This window comes from Pteropus vampyrus, unplaced genomic scaffold (genome assembly GCF_000151845.1).
Source record: "Pteropus vampyrus isolate Shadow unplaced genomic scaffold, Pvam_2.0 Scaffold11, whole genome shotgun sequence".
Classification (NCBI taxonomy): Eukaryota; Metazoa; Chordata; class Mammalia; order Chiroptera; family Pteropodidae; genus Pteropus; species Pteropus vampyrus.
The window spans coordinates 7535958-7556246 of record NW_011888792.1 but is presented as its reverse complement, the minus strand read 5'-3'; the positions used below and the strand labels follow the sequence as shown (position 1 = coordinate 7556246).

Sequence of the window (20289 nt, the reverse complement as noted above, 5' to 3'; positions counted from 1 at the left end):
TATGCACTCACCCCACGCACTGAAGAAAAATACAAAAAAATTAATGAAGAATTTGATAATATGATCAAGAGTCATAAAATTCCTGTAAGTACCAAAGGTAGATGGCTGGTCTGCTGATAGCTGCTGCAGTAACATACCTTAACCCTTTCAGTGATGGCTTTCTCTAAGAAGCACTGGAAAGTCAATCCAATAAAATGGCCATCTCATTCCACAGCAGTTCATTTAGAAAGCAAACCTTAAAGGATGCTTAAATTATATAATTTTAAAAAGTTGCCATCAAGTACATTTGGAGGTAGAAAATTCACAAGAGGAAGAGAAAGATCTATGTGACACACCCTGAGTTTACACAATCTCAAACACAAAGTTCACACAAATCATAATGCACTAGTAAACGCTAGAATCTCCTTCTGAACAACTCTGAAGATTTACCATAAAATATACACACACATATAGATAGATATAGATAGGCTTTTTACTGAGACCAGATACACAAGTGGCACTGCAGTTCTCATGTAAACTGACGATCACCACCCAAATAAAAGCTTACTTCTGAGTAAAGCTTCAGCCCCTCTCCCTAAACATGGGATTCGGCAACAGCACTGAAGGGTTAAAGCTAATGCTCGCTACAGGGAAACAGACTGCATGAAAACCTAATGGTAAGATTTCAACATGTTGTGTGCTGGGGTGATTTTAAAGCTTTATCAAAATATTCGCTTTGCCTACACCAGCATTTTCCATGCTTTAACATTTGGCTAAATTTTGTCTTAACTAAGTCAAAAAAATTTCTAACAATCAATCATATGCCTTGCCAGATATTTAAGAGAAATAACTCTGCATGTATTATTTTGGTTGCCCATGTAAAGGGGGATAAAGTACATACTTTTCTTATATCTTGCCATCAGTCAAGTGATGTTAATTATGTGACATAAAGTGATATAACTCAAGGCTCACATGCTTTCTGAATAGCTAATGTTAGTGTCTGAACCCTCATTGTATATAAGCTTTTTAGTAGGTAATTAATTGCCTTTTCAAAAAAGTACATTTTTGTAAGCTAGCAAAACGGCCTAAACCTGATAATTGAGAGAGACCCTACAGTGAAAATATGCCTCAGTGATTACAAGTGCAGATATTGGAAAACAAAAGCTTTGGGCCAAATCTACAACTGCACTCACAAGATAACTTAACGTTCCACACATAGTAGGCGCACAGTAACCCCGTGTGGAACTTTTTATCTTCATAAATACATGTCTGTTTCTTTTGTTAAGTGAAATAATGTCAGCAGTGGAGCTTAGGTTGAATCAGAATTATTAATACACTGTATCATGAAGGCAACCTAAGTGCATAAATTAAAGGCTTCATAAAACCGAGTACTACATATAACACATCACAGTGGGCACTTTATCAAATGAAATATTTCCTATGAGATGCTGCAATGCATACTTGTAGTACCCAGAATTCTTAAATATTTGATAAAATACCTATTGGGGTTTATTTTGCCCCAAAGAAGGAAAGAAACAGCTCCTTTGGCCCAACTTTTAGTTCTGAGGGCCTGAGTTTCTCTTGCTACATAACACACTAGTTTAGAGGTGCTGGGCACAAAGTTTGTGAATGTAAGATTTTAAGGTGAAGCACGTTAGGTATCTCGAATAGGAAGAATTCCCTGCACAGTGAGGAACAGGGCAATATATATAACACTGCTGATTACTCTCCAAGGCCATGATCCTAAATGTGTGTAGAGCTTTAACCCCCAGAATTCTGGGAGAATGCCCATATTTGCACATTGGATCATTTTTCCCATGCTTTAAGAGGAAAGAGGTGTGACGCATACCTGGATTCCCTCACAGTATTTCATCCTGTCACATAAAGGGTTCAAAATCAGGATACATGATTTCTTAAGAGGTGCAGTGGTGTGTGGTGGGGGATGAAAAACCACATTAGAGTTTATAGGCAGGGCTGTGAGAAGGCGCCACACAGCTCCTAGCTGTGCCTCCAAGTCTTCATTTCTTTAGTAAGTGCTTCAGGCTCCAGGATAAAAAGCCCAGTTTTCGCACATCGCTTTCAGTTGCTGGAAGTAAATTTTGTTGAAAGTTTCCACAGCTGCTAAAACATTTACAGCGGGGCAAGGACACTCTGCCCTTTGTATGCAGAAAGTGTCTCCACCTCTTTAAAAACATTACAAGACTGTTTTTCTATTTCAAAGACCAAATTTGAAGAGTTTCCCTTTTAAAATAGAAAATTTAATATTGCGATCACTTGTTGGTACAATATAATTTATGCCCATATTCCTCAATTACGTGAAATAATTCATGGATGATTTGGAATCTTGTTGACCAGCGTTTCCTCATGCAGGGTTTGCCACAGTTCACGCTGGGCTTCACAGCAAGAAAAAACAGTTTCATTTGAGGAACTAGGAATTAGGAAATGGGCTGAAGGAAGGAGGGGCAGATGCAAGGCTGGTTGAGAGTGAACGGGAAGGGAGGAAGTAGAAATAAGAAAGTATGTATTTTCTTCACATAAGAGACTGTGAAGAGAGATGAATAGTACTGTAATCAGGATCAAGGAAGGAGTTAAAAGGACAAGCACTAGAGGTTATTTATATGCAGAGAAAAAAATGTTTGAAGGAAAGAAAAGATTGAACATACAGATATAATGGAAATAAAATGGCATAGCTTCTTGAGGAAGGGAGGAGGATGGGACTTAAACAGGATGGAGTTGCAGCTGGACCCATGTGTGGTTATAGTGGTAGGTGAGTGGAGTGAAGTTGAGTGGGTAACCACCTGATAACCTCTATTTTTTATATTGAATTTAGCTTCTGTAGATGTTGAAGGAGAGGGGAGCAGGTGCTTGAAAGAGGACTGAGAATGAAGGTATAGACATTGTGAGGAACTGGGAGTGGAGAAGGAGTGAGTAAGTATGTGCTAGAATTGTCAGGCAACTTTGAGGAAATTTGGTATCAGAAATTGGTAGTCACTGGTTGTCAGATTTTTTTCTCTGCTAGTTTTCAGCAGCCTGGTAATGGTTGATCAAAAGTTTAGTGACCTAAAAAAGGGATTCAGTTCAATCATTCACATTAAATAAAAGAGAGCTTATTAACTAAAAATATTTTATTAAAAATTTTTTTATTGGACTTTTTATTAGACTTTTCCTTGTGGTAAGTTTGGGAAAATAGTGGCTTTTGGACAAGAGTTGAGATACCTTTCTGACCACGATGACTCACTTCAGTAACCATGATTAAGTTTGCTCAGGGATAGAAACTAAAAGCTTTTAGCTATTATGCCTGTGTCTTTTAAAGCCAGGGCCAGCGTCATGGGCGTCTGACCTGTACAATCACATAGGGCACTGCTTTTATAGAGTCACGCTTGGTTAAATGCTGTGCCATCATCATCTTGCCATGGGCTCTGCAACTTGTATAGTCAGTCCTGCCTACACTTCACCCCAAATTCCCTCTTCCTTTCTGTCTTGAGTGTTCTAAAATTTGGAGCCTGGCCCTGAGATCTTTGCAAGTTTGGAGTCTTTCACTACTTTTTGGCTTTAATTTTTTAGACAACATTTTAAACTATTTAGATGCTGGAAGCTAAGCAGGGTCAGACCTGGTTAGTACTTGCATGAGAGACCACCTCACAAGACCAGGCACTGTAGGCGTAAAAACTAAAAAAAAATAAGGGATTGTAAACTGACAAGGTCCTTGCAATTTGTGAGGTCAAACAAGGGTTGCTTCGCCTAAAAAATAAAAAATAAAATAAAATAAAATAAAAATAAAATATTTAGATGCTTTTAAGAGCTCTAATTTTGAAAGTCAAGATGAAAAACAATAACACTGATATCTTAGAAACATTTATACATTATAATAACCTTGCTTTCTCTAAAATGTGTAGAGCTGGTTGGTCTCTTTATGGATGCAGCCGCTTCATGTCTCAGATAAGGTCGAGGGAGTTTAAATGACTTGCCTGGCCAAATGTCAGTCTATTACACAAGCTGGACTATAGCTGAGCTTTCTGATATTAAGGCTGATGTTCTTTCTGATTCTCTGAGATATCTTCTCAGTGCGGTCATTTTTTATGCTTAAAATTTGATTTTAAAATTATGTAGTCAGTTTCTGATACAGATAAGGAAACAAAGCAAAAGACAGAGAAAATGGAAAGGATGTTAGCATATTTTATGATTTGTGAATTTTTGAAGGATGCTCTGATATCGGAATTATATCTGACTGCTGTTTATTCTAGACTCAAGAGAGTTTTAGAATAATCATCATTGAATTGTTTATGGTCCAGAATGCTGAAAACTGAGTTATTCTTGGGAACAATGGTCAGAGAAGGGAGGAACAAGGAGACATTCAGTGAATTGGTTATTAAGGTGGTTCAGAATTTATTAAATAATTATTAATAATCCTCTTTATATTGGATGTGCGTATAATTACCAGGGACAGAGAGGAGGGAAATAGGCTTTACTCTCTACTCAGATAGAGTCAATATACTATAGAATACTCAGGAGAGAAGTAGTTTTATAGGTGATCTTTAGGTATGTAGTAATAAACATTTATAAGTAGTAATAGTGAATAGAAACTAAAATGTATATAACCAAATGTTGGCTTTAAAATATCAAATCTGAGTAAATGTGGAAGAAGAGAGTCTTTAAGTAATTTTTTCCCAAGACCCCGTGTCACAGCCTGGCAGTTAGAGAGCATAGACTGCACTCCAGCGCGGATTCTTACCCACATCCCATAGAACCCATTTAGTTCATCATTTTTCTGGTTCACAAATAATAAGCTACTAACATCCAGTCCTTACTCACTTCACAGTATGGTTTTTGATAGCAATATTCTATTTCTATCCAAAACTTATACTGTGTTGCATAGTGATTTAGTAGCAAAAGCAGCAGGCTCAGTCACTTACTAGTTAGATGACCTTTGGGCCACTTACTTAATCTCACAGGTTTCAAAAAGGAAGAATCATATCTACAGTGAAGGAATGTTGAAAGTGTTATATCATATATGAACAGTGCCTGCTCAATAAATAATATGCAGTAAATTGTAAGCTTGTGTTTTTATATTAGTACAGTGTCTTCCTAAACATTCTTCTTTGAAGAGAAGTATTCAATTCATGTAATTACTTTAGAGCAAAAGAGCTTTAGCACCTTGACAAAAGGGGACATTATTTGGCCAACTTCATAAATGATTTTATAACAGAAGGGAAAGAGGAGCAAGGGAAAGTGACCAGGAGATGGTAACCTCTGCCAAGCTGTGGCCCAGCAAGGAGGATACTACGGAAAAAAAAACCCTGAGCTCTCTTCCCCAACTCCCTGGACTTCTGCTAGTGCCGCCACTGGCCAAGCTGAAGCCAGAGGCAATGGGAGCCCGGTGGATTCAGTCCAGAGGGTCAGCTGCTGGGCTCAGAGCAGTGAAGAAGGTAGACAGTGGGTCTCAAAGGGCAGGTGTAGAAGCCCTAGCACAGTTACTGGACTGTTTTCTTAGGTATGCCAGACTCATTCCTATTTGGCCTTTTAATAAAGGAATACAATATTTCATTCACTCTACAGACATTTATTTTAAAGCATATACTGATTTTTTTTGTTGTTTAAAAAGGCTCTGGAAATTTGAGTATATCTTCATTCTTTGATATGTTATCAAACATTTATATTCCATTATATCACAGTATCTATCCAAAATTATTTTTTTGCTACCCTGTTTACAACAGGGTAATTTAGCACTTGAACAATTTTTTTCCTCTAAAACAATGAAAAATCAACAACATAAAAGAAAAGTTATGAAACATTTATTCTTACCAATGTCCAGATCAAAGAAGAAAAGAAAAATAGGGAGGGAGGAAAGAATAAGAAATAAAGGGAGAGTAAATATAAATAGAGAATAGTATTGTAATCATCACCAACATAAACAGAATCATTGCAGAGCATAACGTGTGACGCAGGCCTGCCAATCAACTAGTAAAAGAAAAATTGATGTTACGATTACAGAAAAAAATAGTTTGGAAAAAAAAAAACAGCTTTGAAACTCATACACATATGTGTATTTAAACTTTCCCAATGGCTTATTTAAGAATACCTGAGGGAATGTTCTGCATAAACCCCTCATCTCTAATATCCATATTAGATATACACACATACACACATCCATTTTACATTAAGAATGCTGTATGCTCTGATGCCCTGAGTCCTCAAACAGTATTTCCATTTATAATGTTAAAAATGAGAACAAAGGAGGGAGGGAGTTACAACTATGATTATCTAGTTAGTGCAAGCAGAAAAATAAATATGACTTTGCTCATATTGCCAAAATAATACCAAAAAATCAATAACTGCGACCTGATTATTCTAATTAGATAGCCATACAGTTTTGGTTCACTAAATATTTGTCAGCTCTACCATTTGAGATGTAGGTCTTGACATTCGTCAGTGTCAATACATCCCAAATAGTGAAGTGCAACAAAAATTCTGAACTATTATTTTAAGATATGAATTATTGAATGATATATGCTCTGTTGAAACCTGTATCTTAAAATGTCTATTATCTCCAGAGTTACTTTCAAAAGACAGACTTTTAAAAATAATGAAGTATATGTGCTATTCACAAGCCTGGAGATGATTTTATATCATTAAACTTCTGCATAAATATGCTTCAATAAGCAATTAAACCAAAGGCACTGGTTTGCATTTTAATCCTCCTTTTTCTCTGTGAAGTCATCACAATCATGTACCTTTGATCTTGCAGTCATTTCTGGCACCAGATTCAGATATCACAAATGAACAATTATTACTTAATAGAATGGAATTCAAAGACAATGGAGTCTAATGAAATGGGGCTTTGTTTTAAACAAAAGTGAAATGCTTTCTAATAGTTGCAAAGAGTTCTAAGCACATTAAAGAAATCAATTTATGATTTGAACATCATGAGAGCTCTTTCTTCTTAATGGTCTTCTAGACACCAAGCAGTTTGGAATTTAAAATTTTTTCTTGGAAAAGTAAAGGCTGCCTGTACTTGAGAAGTTCTATTTCTATTCTTTTTTTTTTTTTATACCCATATTTTTTTCTCTGCTCCTACAGGCTGTTCCACCCCCCAACTTTGAGATGCCAGTCTCCATCCCAGTGTCCAGCCATAACAGTTTGGTATACAGCAACCCCGTCAGCTCACTGGGAAACCCCAATCTTTTGCCACTGGCCCACCCTTCTCTGCAGAGGAATAGTATGTCTCCTGGTGTAACACATCGACCTCCAAGTGCAGGTAACACAGGTACGTCCTCTTAAGAACTCGATGTGAACAAATCATTGTGAGGAGCCACTCTTGGCAAAAAGACAATTTCGTCTCTAAGATGTTGAGTTTTCCAGTGTCCCATTTATTATATTCCTTCACTGCTAGATCTTCAACATGATAAAGCCTAATTCCATTAGCATATCTTTTGAAATCTTTCATAATCTGCAATTTACCTGTTTAATTTATATCTGTACTAGTCTTCTCATGTGGTTGTATTTTTACCACATGCTTTCTTGAATAGAATGTCAAATATCCTGTCTCCGTGCTTTTACTTCTGCTCTTTTCTTGCCTAAAATTCCATTTTCCCTCTTTCTCTTCTCCAGATTTTACTTCTTCTGTGAAACCTTCCCCTGTGTCCTCTTATGGCATTTATCCCATGTAGTTATTTATTATTTTGGTCGGTTTTTATTTATTCATACAGTAACTTACTTATACCACAAAGGAATTAAGGAAAAAATGAAATATGATAGGAAAACATAATTTATAAAGAGTATGAAATAAAAACAAAACTAAGTCAGAATTAAAGGACATGTACATCTGCCATAAATTTCTCTCTACACTTCTGAGATCCTTACTGTTGTACAGTTCACAGTGTCCCAGAGAAAAGAAATTATTGCTCAGGACAAGTTCGACCATTCTTACTACTCAGATCAAACATAATACATTATGATATACTGTACTGAATGTGCATCTCTTTACCCACTGGATTTAAAAAACCTTGAAGGGAAGAATGTCCCCTTGATTTGCCAGGCTCACAGTAGGAACTGAGTAAATATATATTGAACATAACTAAACAATTTCTTCATATTTTCAAAGGAAGCACCACCCAAATAATTGTATTTATAAATCATATATAGCAAACCTTTATGTATTTATATTTTATTTTTTAAAAAGCACTCCATAGGAAATGTTTAATATGTCTTAAGCACATATAACTGTATTAAAAGCAATTTATTTACAAAAGAAATATTTTTGGAATACTTAAATATCTGCCTTATAATTAAAATTAAATATATATTGCTACTCAGTACAGAAACTTTATATAGAAAATACAATCAAAATCAGGCAGATTAAAAAAACTTGATAAATCTTGAATCCGAAAGATGTGTATAAAGGACTTCATTATACCATTATCTCTACTTATGAATATGATTGAAATTTTTTATAAAAATTTTCAATAATCGTATGTATTCCTTTCATATCATACTCATGTTCATTTATTTTTAAAAATCTCACACTTTATTTTTAAAATATTATTTAATTGGAAGTAATAAACATTTTCTTAAATGGTAATAAACGTTTTCTTCTAATTCCAAAACCAGAACCAACTAATAATTATAGAGTATCACTTAGAAGCAATTAAAAAATAATCTAGCTGATATTCTATTCTTTTGGCTAAATCTTGTTCCTTAAAAACTAACAGTAATTATTATATTCAATATCTTATTGAAACATCTCAACTCTCATATATAAACATTGCCAGATTTCAACCTGCTTTCTTAAGTTAGCAGTGAATAAGCCTAAATTTCTAAATTTGTGACCAGTATAACCTATTTTATTGTGTCAGTAAGTAAAAGTCAGGTAGTAAATGAGGTCAGTCACTGTGGGTAGATTCGTGAAATGCAAAGTTCTAGACAATTAGCACTGCACAAAACTAATTGTGTAAAAATATTTACAAATAATTAAACATCAAATGTATGGTTATTTGAATTCTTTTTTTTTTTTCTTTCTTTCTTTCTATAAAACATCCTCTTAGGAAAAACTAGAGTTGGAAATAATAAAATTTAGAGACCATTTAAACATTGGATTTTTTAAAAGTGATTTTTCTTAAAAAAAAGATTCTGCAGCATGTCAGTGATTGAATGTATTTTTAATGTTTGAGCACAGCACTTCACAATAAAACAAATGTCAGCCATCTGACTTAGGTAAAACTTTACAAATTTAGGACTCTTAGAAGAGGACAAAATACTGAGGTTGCTCAAGGTAAAGTGTGTTGTTCTGTGAGCCTTAGCCTTTCTCTTTTTGATCTTCCTCTTTAATCCATAGGTGGTCTGATGGGTGGAGACCTCACATCCGGTGCAGGCACCAGTGCAGGTGAGTGGAGATTTCTGTACTGCAGTATATATCATTGTTCAGAGTTCCTTTACTGGGAGATTTGCAGGAAGTAAGTCTTTTGAACAGAGTAAAGTTGAGAGATCTGTGAGAGGCATGGAAAAATGGCCCCCAGAATTTCAAAAGCAGGAATGACTGGATAGCAACTTAGAGGAAGACTGTTTATTAATTAGAACTTTCCTTAATAAAACTTCAACTATTCAACATAATCAAAGGATCGAGGATTCTAATCAAATCAATTTAATCCTAAATACCATTTCTAGACACATGAGTACCTTAAATGAGCCTTGCCATTTGAGTTCTCGGTTAAATCATTTCATATTAAATGTGAATCACATTCTACCCAAATAAGTACCAAACTCCTATACATTTCTAAAAGTGAATATATAAAGAAAATGAGATTGTGAGATTATAACCTATCAACAATAATTTAATGAAATAAAACCACATTTGCCATAGTGCACCCCCCAAAAGCCCCTTATAATATATTTCAGCTCTTAAGAGCTTCTTCTGTTATGGCTGATTGACTCATAGCCACACTTCTCCAGGGTTCCATATTAATTCAGATTATTGTGATTATTGAGCTATTGATATCATTTTCAATGCAGAGACAAAACAGCACACAATACTTTTTTAATGCAAACTACAGTTCACCATTGGCATAACAAGTAACCATGGTAATTCCTGCAAGCTGGAACATGCTAAACACTTAAAATAGGAGAGGCCAGCATGAATGACACAAGGTTATGTTTGAAATGTCAAAAAAAAAAATCTAAGTTTATTGAAATATCCATGGACAGCCTAATTAAAATATTTTGCCAGGGTCAAATATAATAGCCTGCTAATTATAAGAAAGAAGATAAAGAAAATTGGCATATAAAAACATTTTTACAAATATGTCCATTTGGGAGTAATGTTTCTCACTTCTGATGGTGGCTCTTCACTAGTTCAGTGAGTAATGAAGAAAAAGTATTAGAAGTACACAGTGAATTAGTACACAGAATCGGTGGCACTGCTTCCTATTTTATCTTTCTTTTAAAAATTAGAGTCAGATTAATGAGTAAAAATATACGATTTTGCTAGATATTAAAATGAAATGCTCATTTTTTCCCCTCAAAAGAATGCTTTGTGGCTTGTAACTTCGACATTACAGACCCATGTTTCTTGGATTCAAGTCTCTGTCAAGCACTATGGTTAGAAAGAATAGTGGGGACTAAGAATTGGTTTCTCACAAATACAAAGAAAAAGAAAAATGGTTTATATGTTATGATATTTTATCCAGTATCTTGCTGCATTAGTTTGCTTACTATTATGGGAGCAACCAATTATGGCGATGAAGTTATTAGAAGTAGTAAAAGACATGTGGAGTGGAGGGGCATGAGGAATCAGTTACTCAGTTTCAGTGGAAGTGGCCTCTTGTTGCTGTTTAACAGCTAGAATGCTTTTGAATCCCATATTGAAAATATGAAGCATTTGGTTGTTCAATTATGCTGTCATTTTCAATTCCCTGACAGTCTACTAAGGTTAATGGCCCTTTAGGGACAAAGAAACTCGATCTTTTAAGCATAAAAGTTAGCCACATATAGGTCTTAACATCATTGAACTAAAAGTATCTTACAAGCTTAGCAAATTCATCCTCCTACTTTAGGATCTCTGCTATAGTCATGAGAATCTTCTTCAAAAATAGGAGAAGCAAACAGAAAGACACTCTACTGCTCCACCCTCTTGATAATAAATATTATATTTTGATGATTGTATCTTATAGTCATGAGCATGTAATTTTCACAATTTCTGAATAGTGGTGAAAGAGTTACTTCCCCACTTTTTAAAAATAGAGGAAGAAGCTCTTTCTAACTCTGATTCCACAAAACACCTGTTGCAAATGCCACTTAGTCTTGAGCTTAGCTGTCATGTCCTGATCACAAGCTCAGCCATCTTCCCTTCTTTCTCCTGCCGGACAGTATCACATGTCAAAGCTGAATATATCTGTGCTGATGTCAGAGAATCACATAACACCAGGGAGAAACAAGGCCAGCCAGAATGTCTCTACATTTTCAGAAAAGAAAACTAAAGCAAAATGGCCAAAAGATATCTTCCAAATTTTGAATATTGTCCTTGAAATTCAAGGTTTCAGATATAAAGTTAGAAACTCTGAGGCCAAGTGTAAAGACTCTGCAATTAAGTAATTTTCAGTCTTTGTAAATTTTTTTTCAAAATAAAATCATTGCAACTTGTAAAAAAAGGGGGGAGAGGGGATAGTTTCATGAAGGAAGGAAGTAAATTTAACATTTTTTGTGTGCCTGTGAATACCAAAAGACCAAAGAGATAAGCATTCTCTTTTTCAGCTCAGCTCAGTCATAAAGTATAACATCTTTCCCATCCAGTCCCTGAACCATCTCTTTCCCTCATCCTGTCATCTGGCAAGTCACCAGATCTTCCCAACTCTGTCACCAACTCAAGGTATTTTCTAAATCTACCCCTTTCTCTCCATTCTTATCCCACCACCCTTGGTCAGGCTTGTACTAATACCCCAGGACTGTTTCTGGAGGCCCCTAATTCACCTCCCTACTTCACATTGCATTTCATTACAGTTTCCCCGTGACTGATAGTCTTTCTCAAAGCCTTAAACTAATTGTAGGTCATAATTCACATGCCTAAAATCTAGCAATGGCTTCCCAACTCTTTCAGAATTAACTGTGAGTCTCTGATCTCTGACTCGACCTCCTCTCCAGTCTTAAACTTTCTTACTTTCTGCCACTGCCATCAAGAACCCTGCACTCCAACTCTAATAATAGCGTACATTTAAATTGCTCTACTATGTGCTTCATGAAAAGTAACATTTATTCTTATAACAGTCTTTTGAAATAGATATTTATATTATACCCTTCTATAGGTGGTGGAAGTGAGCACAGAGAGGATAAGTAATTGGCCAAGGTAGAACCCAGGCAGTCTGTCCCCAGAGTCCAGGCTTTTAACCGCTGCACTGAGCTGCCACTTTCCAGTGTTGAGGCTACCTTTATATAGGCATTCCTGGCACTCCTGCTTCATGCTACTGATCACTCCTTGTCGTCCCTCAGAATTCCATTCAGCCATTTAGGAAATCCTTTCCTGTCTCTTCCCAAAGGAATTATGCACCTCTCCTCTATTCTCCCACGGCAGCCTGTGCCTAGATTGCTTATCTCATTGCAACGAATGGGCACAGTTCTCTCTCCTGGACCCTCAGCCCTCTGGGAGTAAAATGTGTTTTATTCAGTTTGTATTCCCAGCTCAAAACATAAGAGATAGTACGTGGCAGATACTCAGTAAATGTTTGTTAGCTGAATAAAGGAAAAGTTGATTTTATAGACATAAATTTTTAATAGTGTTGGTGTAAAAAACAGAAAGAATACTTCAAAGAAATAATGTAATTTTAAATACAAAAAGATATGCCTTTGATCTATAATTCAGAAAAATAATGTATTCTTCTGAAATTGTATACAATGAATAGCAAATTAATTATTTGATTACATAGCTGAGCATCATTGGCCAATAAAGTTTTACCAACTTTTCTAACATGCTTAATGGAAAACTTAAAGAGCTGATAAATAGCAGTAAATGGAATGTGGATTGGTATCAGACCATTGCGAATCACCTCTTAAAACACCAAACTTCTTATCACTTAAATTGAAGTAATTTCAAAGACAAAGGCAAGTAGTAATAAAGCAGCGACAGGATAGGGTTGTATTCTTGGTGTAGAGGAAGTATACAGAAAGTTATTATAATACATTAGTAATAGTGACATTTCTAGGTTTCAGTTGACAGTTATTCATTCACTACTTAATCCTTTCCTCTCCACAACCAAAATGAAAAGTCATTGCTTTTAAAATTGCATTTTGTCATATCTCTGCACATTAAAGCTTTTAATATGCTAATCTTAGTGGTTATTGATGATTGGAAGATCAAGTTCATTTGAGTTTTCATAATCATTAGATTTAATAGAAGTAACCATTAGCACAGCAAGGCCTTGTGTTGGATTATTCACTGTCTTATTAGTACTTTTTGTTTTTACTTTAATAGCATGGTTACTTTTTATTGAATAGAAAGTACCAGTATGTTCTAGGATTTACTGAATCGTGATTGAGACGAGAGAGAAGAGGAAAACCGTTGGGAGTCTCTGAAAATTTAAGAGAATTTTAGTCTACATAGTTGTTTGACAATAAGGCAAAGGAGATTTATGTATATTGGTTAATAATTTTAATTGGCATTTATTGTAAATTAGATATAATTTTATATAAAAAGAAACTAACAGCTGTTTCCTTTTTTTGATTGTCAATTGTTTACTATTTTATGCATTTGGTTGTCAAGCATTGTCACTTCTAGAATGCTTAATTTATACCAGCTAAATACATGGAAACTTGATGGTGGCAGTGTACTGTTGTAGATAAAGATAAACCACTGAGTGGTGAATAAGGAGACCTGACTTCCAGACTCTGAAAAAAACCCCATCTAGCAAGTCCTTAAACTTAGAAACTTTAAACTTAGTACTCACAATGGGGATAAGACACAAGTATCATTAGTGTCCGTTTACAGACAATTTGTTATATAATCATAAACTTTACTTATATGACTTCTTTCGAAGTTCATTTAGCATTGAAAAAGAAAATTTTATCATAAAATAGAGCTAAGTGAAGAGAGGAAAAGGTCATACGATTTTTAATTATTCTGTAGCAGTACCATTGTTTTGCAAGTTTTTGTTTTTGAGAATACTTATCAAAAATTTCTCGGCTGACTTTCTTATCAGCCAAAAAAGACTTCTCTGAAATTCTTACTCAGTGTTTTAAAATATTAGTGAAATGGTTAAAAATTCAGTCTCAAGGGATTTGCTTTAACAAGTTTGCATTTTTGTTGCCTAGTGAAACACAAATTCAGATTGCAGTACTGAAGAAAGGGAGAGGGATATCATTTATTTGCTCACAAATAAGAAAAATGCTTTGTTAGTATAGAAATATAATTTTATATTACTTTTAAAAATATTATTAAGCAGCATGTGAAAAAATCTAAATTAATAGTTCGATTCTTGTTTTAAAGTTTTTATTCTGTTCATTTTAATTGTTCTGAATAAAAATTCTGAATTCATTTACAGTTTTACCTTGGGAGTTCAGCCAAAACATAAATAAAGATCCAATAGCATTACTTCATTAATATCTATGAAATTAAGTAAGAATGATATTTTTAACCTAAATGAAAGTTAAGTAGATTTATTAAAGAAAAAAATAAAAAAAACCCTTGTCCCCTGGTTGGATGACCTACAGCATGTGATACAAAGCCACTGCCAAGAAAATCACTGTCCACTTTCCATATACAAGACTTGAAAAATTACTAAAAAAGCAATACTTTGACACCATTCTCTAGGGGCCAGTGTGCGAAGTGAGAGAGGCAAGTCTAAGAAAAGAAAAATGAAGAATGTTACAGGCTAAGTCAGGATATCGTAAAATCTGCTTTCAACCCCTTTGGCTGGACTTAATTCTTAAAGAGTTTGATTCCTGGAAGGAAAAAAACAAATTTTCAAATTATAACTTCCTAGAGAGTGTTTTAAAAGGTTTTATAGCCCTTTGTATTTCATGATTTTTGACCTCACGAATTTTACTGTCCTTCCGTTACATTCAGTAAAACAATGTGAAAATTGGTCTCTTCACTCATATCTCATTGATTTAACCTAGGAATGTGACTGATAATAAAACTTTGGTCATTTTTAATATTAATTCAAGCAGTTAATATTTTCTCCAAAAATATTAATTTTACTCAACTTATTTTTTCTCTTAGCCATCCTTTTTGTTGCTGCTGTTCTTGTTTGGTACACTGTTGGTTTCTCTCTTCCCTGTTTTTGGCACCACCATAAGATTTTATTTGGAGGTAATATGGAAAGAAAAACTCTTTTCAAAATCATCAGCGATATGAAATTATGCATCAACAGACAGCTGATGCTGGAGGAGAAGGGATGTGGTTAAAAAGCCCCTCTTTTGGAAATCAATTTTTTACCTACCAGGGATTTTTCGGGACTTCAAGGCTGTCAGCCAAGAGTATAAATTACTGTTTTCAGATACTCTTTTGCCAGTCACTTAAATTTTACAGTTAGACTTACATAGTATGTTTCATTTGAATTTCAGTTCAAAGAGTTATAGTCATGAAACAATCTCACATTTGAAACACCAAATCCAGTCTACTCCTTTAGTTTACTTTAAACTAAAGAAAATTATTGTACCAAAATCTTGGGTAAACAATTTTAATTTTTAAACTACAGATGGGTCCATAGGGTGCTAAGTATTCACTGGGTTAATTTGTTATCGCTCTATTTCAGTTGTTCTAACTGAACTTAATATTTACTTGCTAACTGTTTTTATTAAACACTCTGCCTCATTTCACAACTTCTTGACCTTAGACTCCACTTACAACCTCCAGCTATGGTAAAGAACTGATTATGCTGTGTTTACAGTGTGAGTGGGGGAAGCCCTGCTATTGTAATATAAATTATTAGAGTAATAATAGTGAATCTATGGTCAGTTTATAAGTTCCAATATGATACCATTACTTTACATAACAATCATGAAAAAGGAACCTTTAGTTTAATATTAAGCAACTCAAAGAAAACTATAAAACCATGAAGTAAATTTTTGCTCAAGCAGTAATTTGGGAACATATTCCAGAGATGGACATTTATTATTCAGAATAATAAAATGACCAAGGGAAATATAAGATATACAAGTTATTTTGGGGATGGCATTATTGCCCTTGGAAAGTCTGTGAATTTCCATTTTGCAGGATTGTTGCGAAAATTAAATGAGATAACCAATGCAAAGCACCTAGCACGGTTTCTGCCGCAGAGTAAGTGCCTGTTAATAAATGTTAGCTATTGTTGGTATTGCAATTATTTATATTCTTGATTTCCTAAGCAAAAATTAAAACTTAGTTTCATGCAGTTTCAGTAATATTTATTCAATGTGCAGTGCACTGGTAGGCTTCACAGAGATGTTTTCCACGGCCCTTGGAGTAAAGAGGATATATTAATAAATCCGAGGCAGAATCGCAGCTCAGTACAGTGCAGTGCAACACATTTCACTTTGAACATTATGATCTTCTGATGTGTTTGCAGCAGTTGTGTAAATGTTAAAACCACAAGTAATTATTCATTCTCTTCTGTCACGTTCTCTCTAATTTATACTGTCTCAATATTTTTGTTTATAAAAATGACTGAAAGAATGAGCGATTGTGTCAATAATGAAGACACCCCCTCATTTTTAGCAGAGACAGTCCCAAAAATCACAAGAAGTGAACAATTAAGTGAGTCATAAATCTATCATTCATTGTTAAATGGAATTTTTTGAAGATAGCAAAGTTCAATATCATTTTTATGGTGAAATTAAAAACTATCCCTTCAGTAAATCTGTACTCAAAAGCAGAACAATATTTTGAGTGCCTTTTTGCACTGGAAACATCAGATTGTCAATTTCTTTTTTTATTTACAAATGGAAACTTTATTCAGAGAAAGGGAGAAGTATAGGATGCATTCTAAATCTGAAACATCTGGCTTTTGTAATAATGTAGTGGAAGTAGTTTGTGTTTTGGATTCAAATCAAAGCTCTCCCACGTACTGACAAATCACAGAAGCTCCCTGAACCTCAGTTTCCTCATCTGTCAAAAATTGAGATGATCATGCCTGACCCACATGACTGTTTGAACAAATGAGTGATTGGCTTGCCAACACAAACTTACTTAATGACATGGACTTTTGATCTTTAGAGAAACAACTTCTGTCTCATAATACAGAGCTTATTGTATGTGCTGAATGTTTAAAGTTCAGTATCTAGTTGTCAAATAGGCTTAATACACAAAAGATACTAAATAAAACATGTCCAAGAAACCTCAAGGGCAAGTGGGGATAGATATGAAATCCATGAAGGTCTAGTTCAGCATCAGGGTGACATGGTCAAGCAAAAGAGACAAGTCTCTTTTTGGAATGTCTACTGCCCTCTGACTGGTACAGCCAAAAATAGTCTTGGCTTTGGTGTATTCTTGGGGTATTTTTCTAAGAATACACCACAAAAGGCACCAAGATTTCACAGGAGTTTTCTTCATAGTCTAACATTATACATTATTACATTATTTCCCTAAAAAAAAACTCAGATAGAATGAAGACAATTTTATGTTTAAGGATCATAATTATAATCATAATAAGGAGTCTTTACCAGGATAAGAATCAGAAATCTGATTTGCCCCCATTCTACAGTAGGCATATTGAAATTTTCATCATTCCCAGATTTCTGACCTCCAGATGTTTTGTGGTTTCCTTTTCACTTAGAGCTATCCTATGAAAAGTATCTCCTTCTCCCTAAAAACAGAAACAAAGCAAAACTAAAAACTATGATTTACAACAGCAGAATAACTTATAGTTCTTAACTCTTTTAAGAGTTTCGGGCACTCAGGGCAAAGTGTGTCTAGGACTGAAGTCTTCAGGGTCATAATGTTTTCCCACTAAAATTGTTTTAAGTGTGTTGCTTCCAGTAGAGTAGTGGATTGTATGAGCAAGTCTACTGTATACAATTTAAAAGAGTTTTCTGTGAAAAGTTGTCGGTTTATTTGAGATGCACAACAAAGTCCTGCTGTTGGAAACTAGCTAGCTTATCTTAAAACCTTTAAAAAGTCAAATTTAAAATTAATTGATGGTAGTGAGCATTATCAACTATGTGACAACTTCAGTTTAACAAGACAGTAGACTTTAAATGTTTTTGAAATTGTTCTAATGAAATTAAAGAAAACCTAGGTTGGTAAAACATTTTGCTGAAGCAAAAACAGAAAATCAATGCAATAGAGGTTCAGCTATATCTTCGGCTTAATGTTTTCCTGTGGCAGTTTGCTTCAAATTCCCCAAATTAAGATACCATTAACAAATTATTAAACAAAGTAAATTTATATATCTAAATATTAGAAATTATTTTCCAGATAACAACTAACAGCAGATATTATAAAATGCTGGGCATTTAGTGATATTATATTAAGTGGTTCTGATGAAAGCTGGTCTCTTAAATTGATAATAGGTAGGTATACACCTTTACCTTCTATTACAAGAGAGGTTATTGACTAATATATTACAAAATCTACTTTAAAAGTATATTTAATCATCCACTTGAATAGCACACTAAAAGTTAAACAATTGTTCTGGCATTTAGTGTAGCTAAACCCAATATTTTCTATTTGTAAATACTTATTTATCCAGAGAGGGACCAGAAATATGGTTTGGAACATCACCATTCTGTGCCTCTTTATATAAGTTCAGCATCTTCTGAACCAGAACAGCTAGTTATAATAGCCAAGTTGACCATGTAAGGCATTTCTCAAGCTTCCACATCACCTCTGGCTCAGGAGGATGAATCTCATGTCCCTGGTCTCACACTTTGTTTGTTTCCTCTGTTCCCTTATATTCCTGAAGTTTTAGAATAAGATCTGACACAGAAGGGTTTTCAAATTCTCAAGCAACAGGGCAATGTTGTACTTCAGAACATGGACTCTGGACACAATGCTGGGTTCAAATCATGGCTTCCCCAGTTAATAGCTGTTTGACATTGGGCAAGTTACTGGACCTCTCTGTTCTTCAGTTTTCTCATTACGTAACCCAGGGATGCTGTTAAATGTACCTCATAGGGTTGTCATTTTGAGAATTAAAGGTATTTTATATCCATGTATAATAGCAAACATTTATATAGCAGATACTAGGTACCTGGTACTATTCTAGGTACTTAAAGTATATGTTTTATGTGGTTACTATTATTGCTAAATAATACAATATAAAGCGTTTACTATTATTAATATTGCAAGGTCATGTTGGTGATGGCTGTCTCAAGCAAGTATATGGGAGTCTCTAATTCAGGTTACTTTTATGCTTCTCTCTCACTAATGAAATCATTACTTAGCATTGAGAAAACTAAGACTCAGTATAGTTGAAGAAACAATGATGGAGACCTCATGACCAGAACTTGGCTTTGATCTACTTAATTTTTTCTTTTGTTCTTGACTCCCCTCTGCCTTGTCAATCTTCCTGTCTCTGCTGCCTCATTCCGACCTCATTCCTCATGTGTTCCATGGAAGGCGCGTCCTAACTAGCTTTCCTACTAACACCCTAACCCGCTTTAATCTATCCTTTTCACTGCCAGTGTTGTTATTTTCCTCATACAGAGGTAATGATGTCATTTACCAGTCACAAACTAACTTTGGCTGCTTATTTTCTATAGTATAGAAAGTCTGCAGTATAAGGTTACCTGAGAGGCTTGTGTTAGCCAAGCCTACTTTGAAAACTGCACTGTTTTTTTCTAAAACATCCACTGTTTCGTCTTCATGAAATGCTTGTTCTTCTCAAATATAGTCATGACTCTGAGATCTCACTCTCATGCTCATGCATTCCCTCTCCCCAGAAGTCTCTCTCTGAGCCATGAAATAAAATCCTATATAGTCTTAATTGTCACTCTTTGAACATTCTTTTTCCTAGGATTTCATGTAGCCCATCTTTTCCTGGAAAGTTCTGTAAGAGTAAATTATTGTTGAGATGCATCTCAATATAGAAACAACCTATGGAAAGAAATTCTTGTCAGTGTAGAAGAAAAGATCTGATGTCTCAGACTTTTCTTTTTCATTAGGGAATATTTCTACTCTATTTGATTCTACCACTTGCAGTCAGCTAAGGTAATGTGCTGTGAAATGATTAACAAGTGTAACAGGTGAAAAAGAAGCCCCAATTAACTCTCTATAAACAAATTTAGTAGGAGGGCACTTGCGTGATTTCCTGACTTTCGTATTATATGGTTGATAAGCAGTTTATCTCAGTGATATACTTGGTCATCAGTATGTAATCATTATCTAAAGAAGAAAATTTTCTCAAGTAGCAC

At 34.7% G+C, this 20289-nt stretch overlaps 1 protein-coding gene across 6 annotated transcripts in view; it reads left to right on the top strand.

Moving 5' to 3' along the window:
• MEF2C (myocyte enhancer factor 2C) overlaps nt 1-20289 on the top strand; it is a 146634-nt gene that overhangs the window by 107507 nt on the left and 18838 nt on the right. For all 6 annotated transcript variants that reach the window (XM_011377843.1, XM_011377837.1, XM_011377853.2 and 3 more), the window contains exons 5-6: nt 7057-7243; nt 9311-9358. In XM_011377843.1, coding sequence (XP_011376145.1) covers nt 7057-7243; nt 9311-9358 — 235 coding nt within the window. The remainder of the gene's footprint in view (nt 1-7056; nt 7244-9310; nt 9359-20289) is intronic.